The 10,756-nt window shown below is 40.8% G+C and overlaps 1 protein-coding gene across 1 annotated transcript in view; it reads right to left on the bottom strand.

The window, feature by feature from the left end:
* Positions 1–727: 727 nt before the first annotated feature.
* LOC143018725 (uncharacterized) overlaps positions 728–10,756 on the bottom strand; it is a 20,258-nt gene continuing 10,229 nt past the window's right edge. Inside the window, exons 3-4 of the mRNA XM_076174308.1 lie at positions 1,014–1,443; positions 728–741 (exon numbers count right to left, since the gene is read on the bottom strand). Coding sequence (XP_076030423.1) covers positions 728–741; positions 1,014–1,443 — 444 coding nt within the window. The remainder of the gene's footprint in view (positions 742–1,013; positions 1,444–10,756) is intronic.

The raw sequence follows: 10,756 nt of genomic DNA, 5'->3' as shown, positions 1-10,756 counted from the left end.
ATATATGACAATAGGTGAATTGGGAAAGCTTACACAAAATAGTGAAGAAAGATCAAAGATCTTATGTGGGAATTACGTCCGTGGCACTCCGTGGGGTGCTGGGAGGGTCAGTTGTCCACCCAGTGAAGCTAGAGCCACGGAGGTTGTACCTCCCTGTACATTTATGGATGGAGCCTTCTCTCGAATATGGAGGGCCTCCAGGATCTCCAGACGATGAAAATTATGTGCGGAGTCGATGATCTTTGTATTTTCCACCAGGATCTTTCTAGTCAGGGAGGAGTTATGTTTTTCCGAAAAATGTTTCTTCGGGGCACCAGCTTGTAGATGGCACGTTAATCTTCTGGAGAGAGAAGTGGTCGTCATTCCTATGTAAGATACAGGACGAAGCTTACAGTCTTCGTGCGGGCAGATGAACTCATAAATGACATTACTCCTCCGTAGTGGGTTGATGTTACGGGTCGGGTTATTTCGCAGGATGAGGTTTGACGTTTTAAAATTCTTATAATAAACCCGAAGCTCCAGCTTTTCTCCAGGGTCGGATGGTTGTACACTGCGTTCAACAGTTTCCCTGAGGATTCTTTCGTCCGTTCGGTAAGCCGTACTCATAAAAGCTCTGTAATTAAGAATAATTGAGGGGGGTTTCTCGGGAGGGATGGTGTCATGCTTTAGGTAGTTCTCCATTTTTCGTCGGATGACTTCTTGTACGTCCTTATTGGGGAATCCATTGTTAACAAGGACTTGCTGCAAGCATTGAAGCTCTTGGTGTTAAAGAGGCCATGTGGAGCAGTGCGTGAATGCCCTTTTCACGTATGAATGTATGATGCTTTTCTTGTAGGTTGCAGGGCATTTTCCATCCGCATTTAAACATCTACCCTCGTTCGTGCTTTTAACGTATACAGTGGTGGTAAATCTATTTACGTCGGGTTTTACAAAGATATCTAAAAAGGGCAAAGAACCATCAGCATGGCGTTCACTTGTGAAGTTGAGACAAGAGTTAGTAGCGAATGACTCACATAGTTCTAGTAGATGTGTATGGTCTCTTGCTTCAACGAATATATCGTCCACGTATCTACCATAGGAGTGTGGGCGAATTAAAGGATCTGAGAAAACTCGTCTTTCCACTAAACCCATGTAGAAGTTGGCGAAAAGGACTCCGAGAGGGGACCCCATCGCCACACCATCTACCTGTCTATACAGCTTACCGTCCGGTCCGCGGAACGGGGATTCAGTCGTGCACGCTTCTAGAAGTTTACGAAGCAAAGTTTCCGGAATATCCAAGGGAACATGATTGGAGTGATAAACCTCATCTAAGATGAAGTTTATGGTCTCATTCACGGGGACATTTGTGAAGAGACTCTCAGCATCTAACGAGGCAATAAGACCTGTAGGGGCTTTGTTGTGAAGAAGGTCAATAAATTCTTTAGGGACTTCAGCAACCAGGAACTAGGTACATATGGGATAAGAAGTTCGTGGAGTCTCTTGGCTAAACCATAAGTCGGGGTGGGGATTTGGCTGATAATTGGTCTAAGGGGGTTATGGGGCTTGTGTGTTTTTACGTTTCCATATGCATACCCGGGTCCATGTTCTCCAGTTATGCGTTGTAAGTGTATTATATATATATATATATATATATATATATATATATATATATATATAGAGAGAGAGAGAGAGAGAGAGAGAGAGAATTAGGTTGCTCATTTTAATTCACAGAAGCTTAACCTCTTCACTACCAAGGATGTTCCAAGAAGATTAATAAAATCGCCTGGCGGCAGCTAGGGAAAGTGCCACCCGGTGCGGAAGGTGTTTAATGCATTTGGCGATGAAATCACAGTTGTTTTGGTTGTGGAAGGTCACAGCGCCAGGCATATGGTGCCACTTACAATATGGATATCACTCACACCAACACAAGTTACATTCTAGGTAGTGTAGCAGTACCATTGCCTAAAGCAGAATATGTGTCAATACAAAGATAAATAAATGTAACCAGGGCGATCGATGCCTTCCATAAGTTTTCGTTCTATGGTTGATGTTTTCAGTGTTCTTCGTTTCCTTGTCATAATGTTTCACTTGTATTTTACGTGACGATGTTTTGTGACGTTACAGGTACAGTCACCTTCACATGTAAATACTACAGTTACATGGTCGTAAAATGTCTATCCACAGCGTAAGCTTACGACCTAAAGCTTAGCGCATGTCGTAACTTCCTAGATGACGTCATTCACTGTTGTACTTAGAAGTGGAGGCGACTGTGCAAAGTGACCCAAAGACGTGAAGCATATGTCTTATGCTTCGTCATGTCCATGAACGTAGCGTGGGTTTTCTTCACAAATGTTACCAAGTGGCTGGTTCCTAATTTAAATATTTCGTTGAATTTAAGATTCTATTGATCTTTTATTAATTTTTCCTTTATAGGAATCCATGTCTTTTACAAAGAAAGTTTGTTCAACGAGAACATATATATATATATATATATATATATATAAATATATATATATATATATATATGTATATATATATATATATATATGTACATATATATATATATATATATATATATATATATATATATATATATATATATATATATATATATATATATATATATATATATATATATATACGTATACTGTTCTGTAATAAATCTTCGCCAAGGTAAAATAAACAGACTATAGACACCACTTCCATGACGTCATGTATGACTGTGGGTACACAGGCTTGAATGCCTTATCGCTTCATGTGGTCACCATGTGCTTCACTTCACTACTGGGTGGCTGGCGAGCTGGCAAGTTTGCTCTTGTTTGTAGTGGTAATGGAATGGCTGTGTGTGTGTGTGTGTGTGTGTGTGTGTGTGTGTGTGTGTGTGTGTGTGTGTGTGTGTGTGTGTGTGTGTGTGTGTGTGTGTGTGTGTGTGTGTGTGTGATTCACCATGGTCTTGAATCACGTGTTGGACTCGTGATCGACAGCTGTTTATCTCCCGGAAGAGAGCTCAGACCGATCTATGGGTGATGCTGTGACCTTTACACTCACACACACCCCAAGTCCCTGCCCATGAGAGTTGGAGTAACGACTCGCAGCGCAGCGATACTGAAATTATTTTAGCCGTGGGCGGGATTTGAACCCGGACCGCCGTAGTGACGGCCGGGAACTGTAACCACTGCGCCTTCGAGTCGTGTGTGTGTGTGTGTGTGTGTGTGTGTGTGTGTGTGTGTGTGTGTGTGTGTGTGTGTGTGTGTGTGTGTGTGTGTGTGTGTGTGTGTGTATGTATGCGTTTGTTCATGTGTTTTGATAGCACAATAATGTGTGTTAGGAAATAGTGATAACTGGTATCATAACTGTGACGTAGAAGAGTTGGTGGTCGTGACGGCAAACATTTCTATGATGATTTTGATCACCGTGATAGTGAAGATGATAAGAATATAAAAATAGATAAGACTTCAAGAGACCATAAGGCCTAGACTAGGCAGCTCCATGCCCATTACCACATGTTATCACCTTCCATAAAATTGCCTGACCTTTCCTTAAGACAACCGATAGTTTCAGTACTCAGTGCATGGTTACTAAGTCTGTTCCATTAGTAAACAAGTTCTTCCCTATTTTCTTCTTAAATCTAAATTTGTCCAATTTAAGTTCATAACTGGGACTCCTGCCCTACTGTCTTAATAAAATGGATGGAGATGGTGGAAATGTTGTGACCAATAAGACCGTGGTCGTGGTCCTACGGGGCTCGTTAATCTGTCCCCATAATTCTCTGTGGCTTTTGTCCAAATAATTTTATATGGTCTACTCAATCCTCACTTCTTTTTCGGATCAGACCAAGGCTGGGAGGGTTGGAGGGGTTGTTGGGGGAAGGTTGGGAGGGGGGAGGTTATTCACATAATTGAATCTGGAGATGAAACTGATTAGCTGAGAGCTAACAGGTTAAATTAGGTAGGGTAAGGTTAGGTTAGGTTAGGTTAGGCTTAGGCTAGGTATGGTTAGGTTTTGTTGATTACCTTAATCAAGGATAGGGTAAGTTTATTTAAGTAGGGTTAAGTAAGGTAAGCCTAAACTAGGTTAGGTTGGTTTAGGTTAGGTTAGTGGAATATTCGTCACACAGATTCTTGTGGGGAGGAAATTGTTCCGTTGGCAATTCTTGGGGATAGGGAAGGAGAGAGGGAGGTGAAGGGGGGATAGAGGTGAAGGGGGAGAAGGGGGAGGGCAAGGGGGAGGTGGAGGGAAGGGGAAAGAGATTCTTCATATAATCTTTCTAGTGTCCTAGATACCCACTAAGACTAATGCTTAGTGGCCTAGATACTCATTTCCACAACATCAGCACGCACTCGGTATATAATCTGTTCATTTGAACAGAAAATTATTGAAGAACAAAATTATATCCACCATTAGAGTGGAACATCTGCGCAATATAAATAAAAAAAATACATTAGACGAAAATGTGCAAGTTTCAGTAAAGTGTAAAAATTCAAAACTAGCTAATATGGCAATAATAGTAAAGGCAATCCTCACCAATTTAAGGTCATGAAAGTCGACAAACTCGTAGTCATTACATGCAAATAGGATCTTATGTCTATATATCCCACCTCCCAGTACTACTTATACCCCTTCCGTACATTTTCAAAGGATTACAAAGGCGGAGCATGCCGACAGGAGACCTTTTGGTCCATATCTAGGTCGGATGCGAAAAAAATCATAATAGTAATAAAATAATAAAAACTATAATAATGTAAATAACAAATAAAATAAATAAATAAATGCATAGGTATAGTTAAATAATAAACAAACAGGTAAATAGTAAATAATAATAAATTGACATATAACTAATAATAAATGAAAATCAGACAGACAAATGATAACAAAACAAAAACATGATGTTACTGTTATTGTTAATTCTGGTTATCGTCAGGCGATTTCATCCAATGCGGTGGCACTAGATGAATAGAATCACCTGACGACAGCAGGAATAAAATTAAAAGTGGCACCCGGTACGGAAGGGGTGAAACTTGTTTTGTGTTTATATGTGGCGTACTGATCATTTTTTCGAGAAGTGAATGATCACCATCTGGCAACTGTCGCCAGAAATCTGGTTTTACGGTGAAGGAACTATTGTATGGAATTTTGCAAATGATTCGGTTAACGTCACGAACTCCTCATGTGAGAGAAGGCGAGGACGATGCCTCCTTAGGGAGAATGTGATATAGTCTTCTCTTGCAACGAACTCGCTTTCAGTCGATAGGACTCGACCTTAAAAAAAAAAAAAAAAGAATGAGATGCGTTTTCTCTGATGATGAACTTGATATATTTAGAAGCCTTATAACCTTGTCTTTAAAGTGTCGTCTATTGCTCATCCCTGTACATACAGATATATCTTTTAGGGTATCATTTCTTTGTGTGAAGGCTTGGCATATGGCAATAACAAATATGTAGAAAAGTGTCGTACAGTAGTTTGTCATAAATGAACAAAGTTCTTTCTTTCCTTCCATTCCAGTTGACCCTTTTCCCAATATAATACATATATGAATATATACATATATATACATGCACATATATAATCCACATATCAATATGTATTAACAAATTGTAAACAAACTTATTCCACCAACTGTACTTGTACTGTGCCTCGCTGTACTGACCTTGACCCGAACCGTGTGGCGGGATTGAGGTATGACGCTTCATCCACAAGGTGCTAAGATGGGAGGGGGGTGCGTTAAATGGCGTTTGATTGTGTATAAGGTCTTTGGTGTTTGCGTACTTGTCCAGGACGTGCTTTGGTAGTGGGGAGGCTCCACCCGCATCTGGTACATCCGTCAGAAGATATGTGGATATTATTTTTCCGATCTGCGGTCTGAGTCGTCCGTTTCTTTACGAAATCAGGGTCCCCGATTCCTGTGCTCCTGGAATAATAACACATGGTTATAGGCAACTTTTCCTTGATGTTTTTGACTTCTTTCACACGTACCGACTTTTCGCCGTCCACGACACGACGTCGTGCTCTCAAGGAACCATAGGTGTCTATGGACGCTTTCACACGACCACGTGTGAAAGCGTCCATATACACCCTTGGTTATTTTAGAGCACGACCTCGTGTCGTGGACGGCGAAAAGTCGGTACGTGTGAAACGAGACTTGGGGAGGGGAATGTGGAGGAGTGGAGGAAGTGGAGAGAGTAGCATGAACTTGACACAATTTTTGTTGGGAACTAAATATTTTTTGCCGCAATTCTATCCACTTAATTTGATCTATCTATTTACCTATTTTGTTTTTCTTTATTACCAATCAATCTAGCTATCTAGTTAGTAAATTGATCTATTTACACCTCCCATATATATATATATATATACATAAATAAATATATATACATATATATATATATATATATATATACATACATATATATATATATTTACATACATATATATATATGAATGTATACATATATATATATATATATACATATATATTTACAGTTCATCTATTCATTTACGAATTCATTTAGTTATCTATTCTTTTTCGTTGTATATCTATTTACTCTTTATTTCAATTCAGATCGTAAATACTGGAAAAAAGTCGAGATACTAAAAGAAGTTGAAGACGTTCTCAAGATAAGATAGAAAATAAAAAAAAAATATTAGGTAAATGAATAAATCAATCAAAAAACAAAAATAGAATAAATGAATGGGAAAAAGTCGAGAATTTTGAAAAATTTGAAGATGTTCCTTAGACTCTATGACCCCTAAAGGATCTTTCTCTCTCTCTCTCTCTCTCTCTCTCTCTCTCTCTCTCTCTCTCTCTCTCTCTCTCAAAAAAAAAAAAAGAATAAATAAATGAAAAAAAAGAAATAGAATAAAAATAAATAAAAAATAAGAATAAATAAATAATAAATAAATAAATAGATGAATAAATAGAAAAATAGATAAATAGATAAAAATAAAAATGAATGAATGGAGGAATAAGTAGATAGATAATGAATATCGATTAACGATTAATTGATAACAAATAACACAATATACTCGTATGATATATAGCAAATGATACATAAACCAAATTGTATAAAGTGAATCACATGATAGATAATAAATAAGAAACAATAAATAACAAATAATAGATAACGATAATAAATGATAACAAGTAACATATACTGTATTATGAATAATATATAATTAATAATGAAAAATTAATAACAATAGACGGAATAAGCAAAATCGAAACATATTAATAAATTAATGAAACAATATATGAATGAATGAATGAATGACCTTAAAATTCTGTTATTGTCTCTTATCTGGACGAATCTTCCCAAGACTTCTTCGACAGAAGATCTCGCTCCAGCAGGTGCCAATCACACACACACACACACACACACACACACACACACACACACACACACACACACACACACACACACACACACACACACACACACACACACACACACACACACATATATCGGCAAATAATGAGCTCTGAGCTCACTGCCGTAGGGTGGTGTCTGGCTGTCTCGACAGAGACTGCAGCAGATCCGAGGTGAACACACACACACACACACACACATACACACACACACACACACACACACACACACACACACACACACACACACACACACACACACACACACACACACACACACACGCACACACACACACACAAGCTACAGCACCGCAGTGCATATTATCATCTGAATATTAAGCGAGAATTATTACCACTCAATATATGTTATCATGCACTTTACTCTGTTTTATTACCCAGTGAATTGTTAAAAACATAAACATAAATTTAATAAACTTTTCTTTCATGCAACGCACACAAAAATAAATAGATATAGATAGATAGATACATAGATAGAAAGAGAGACTGAAAGGCAGAGAAAGAGAGAGAGAGAGAGAGAGAGAGAGAGAGAGAGAGAGAGAGAGAGAGAGAGAGAGAGAGAGAGAGAGAGAGAGAGAGAGAGAGAGAGAGAGCCTGTTTTCCCACATACTTTTTATCTGAATGAGGTAAGGCAATCCAATAGCAGACTCTGACATAGATTGTTTACATAGGATGCAATTTGCAATTCATATGACTTGACATGTGGCCGGTGTATGTAACAGAGAACTATGGTTATGTAGGGTACGCTCTTATCCCAGTCCAATATTACCATCACTGCATTAATATTCTCTATAATCTTAGTACTTCAGGCTTATGAGGTTAAGTTTAATTCCTTCCTTTTCTGCCTGTGATCCTGCCCCCCCCCTCTCTCTCTCTCTCTCTCTCTCTCTCTCTCTCTCTCTCTCTCTCTCTTTCTTTCTTTTCCTTTCTTCCTCTCTCTTTTTCTTTTACCTTTAATTTCCCTACTGAATATAAAATTCTCATCCTGTACTTTACCTCTCTCTCTCTCTCTCTCTCTCTCTCTCTCTCTCTCTCTCTCTCTCTCTCTCTCTCTCTCTCTCTCTCTCTCTCTCTCTGTGTGTCTCTCTCACGTTCGAACCCAGCGGCTACAGGTCACTTCCACTTGCCCCTTAAGTCCGAACACAAAGGGCAACGGGGACGTCTGCATTTGGAGCTAAGCGTCTTTTGGCGTGAGTTCCGCACTGCGTGGCGCATTATCTTTTCATCCTTATGGCACTCTGTCGATAGCGGGGAATTGTCAGGCAACCTCTGGCACACCTCCTTTTACTCTGACTGGCGCCAAGCGACTTTATTCACTTCTGTGGCGCCACTTATAGAGGCGTAATGGTAATCATACGGGTCTCGTATTCGATTAACTGTGGGTTCGAATCCCGCACTCCTCTCCGATTCCCAGCAGTGACTGTGTGTTACCTGCACCAACAGTTTCATCGCATAGGACAAAGGCGACGGCTTCAGCTGCAGCTACTCAGAGCCTTCTGGCGTAAGCGCCTCACCTTGTGGCACCTACGTCAGTGCCAAGGGGGCGGGGGGGGGGACGGGAGTGCTTCATTCTTATATCGCTCCGCTGCGTAATATTAGACACTGTGCTATGTAGGATGAGCCCACAACGGAAGCATTGTTCTTGGCACTTATCAGAAACCCGTTGCTGGTGCGGTTGGAGGGCGTGTTTGTAAGGTCGATATATTCAAGTGCCCGCACTATAACTTCACCCTTATGCCCGAAGTACCATCGCACAGTCTCAGCTATTGATAACGCCCGTAGGATGCAAGCATGCACGCAAACAACCTATCTTCTCTCACTCTTCCTCCTCCTCACCCTCTTGCGTCTCCTCTTCACCTCCTTATCTCTTTTCAGGCCAGCTGGTATTACCATGCGGTTTCAGCTGTCATCTGTTGTCTACCAGTATGGTTTCACGTCACCATCTGTCATGCATTATCATTGTCATGTCACTCTCGCACAGATATTCCGAGAGAACATTTGCTTAACCTTTGAATAAGATAAAATCCCTGGCGTAACCAGAATAAAACCCTAAAGGCGTTCGTGGGCTTAACTCATCTTAATTAATCCCCCTCAAGACAGGTTCTGAGTTAGCCTTCTTTTTTATTTTTATTTTGTCTGGAGTCAGGCAATTTTACTCATGTCTCTGACTCTACCGCTAGCGAGACAGTTAATGATAAACGGTGACAAGACTTTGTGGTTTCTGAGCTCTAAGCTCCTCTGCTTGTGTTCATACAGTGAGCACGCATCCACACCCACTCACACCAACACCCACACCCACCCACACTCTCTCTCTCTCTCTCTCTCTCTCTCTCTCTCTCTCACACACACACACACACACACACACACACACACACACACACACACACATACACACACACACAGCGACACCACGAGCATAGCTCTCCTTCCCGTAAAATACAACTAGGTAAATACTAGGTAAATACACACACACACACACACACAAAATAGGAGACGGGAACCAAGGAGCGTTGCTCCTTTCCTGTATACCATAATTAGGTAGATACAATTAGGTAAATTGGGTAAATACACACCCACACATTTTGTAATATAATTTATCAAATTTACCAGTGCATGTAGAAACTATACTCGTATACAGAATTCAATCACAGGTGAGAAATGTTGGGCTTGGTAAAATAGATTATATGTGGGCATGTTGCCACTAGACAAAGTTATCGTGTATTTGTGTGTGTGCGCGCGTGTATGTGTATGTGTGTGTGTGTGCGTGTGATTCACCATGGTCTTGGATCATGTGTTGGATTCGTGATCGACAGTTTTTACCCTTGTAGAAGAGAGCTCAGAGTTCATATATGACTGATCTATGGGTAATTCTGGAGTGTGTGTGTATGCGCGTTCGTGCGTGTGTGTGTGCGTGTGTGTGTGTGTGTGTGTGTGTGTGTGTGTGTGTGTGTGTGTGTGTGTGTGTGTGTGTGTGTGTGTGTGTGTGTGTGCGTGTGTGTTGACGCTCATGGAGAGTTCCGCCGGCCCTTGTGTATGGTTTAAACACGTGTAATGGACACGGATCGATATATTGAAGAATCAATAACATCTGGATGGGGCCCGGGTACGGGTCCACGGCGCGGGCGAGTGAGCGAGAGCACAACCCGGGTGGGTTTGGGCATTGTGCCCCTCGGTACGTTGGGTTGAGTGGGTTTTTGTGCCCTATTGTGAGTCGCAGGCGATGGCTGGATGGGACAGTTGGTGCAGTGTGCCGGGTTGGGGTTCTGCTATTGACAAAGAGCGCTCGCGTCAATTCCTTTTTTGTGTCCGCGGGAGAATAGCGGGATTTGTGTCCGCGGCGAGCGACACGTTGGATGCACGAGACTGTTTACATACTTTAAGCTTCAGCGTTGGCC

Source organism: Oratosquilla oratoria, chromosome 35 (assembly GCF_046742065.1).
Source record: "Oratosquilla oratoria isolate Oo_2021 chromosome 35, ASM4674206v1, whole genome shotgun sequence".
NCBI classification, from domain to species: domain Eukaryota; kingdom Metazoa; phylum Arthropoda; class Malacostraca; order Stomatopoda; family Squillidae; genus Oratosquilla; species Oratosquilla oratoria.
Note: the sequence above shows the minus strand (reverse complement) of the source record. Positions and strands in the feature narration are given on the sequence as shown.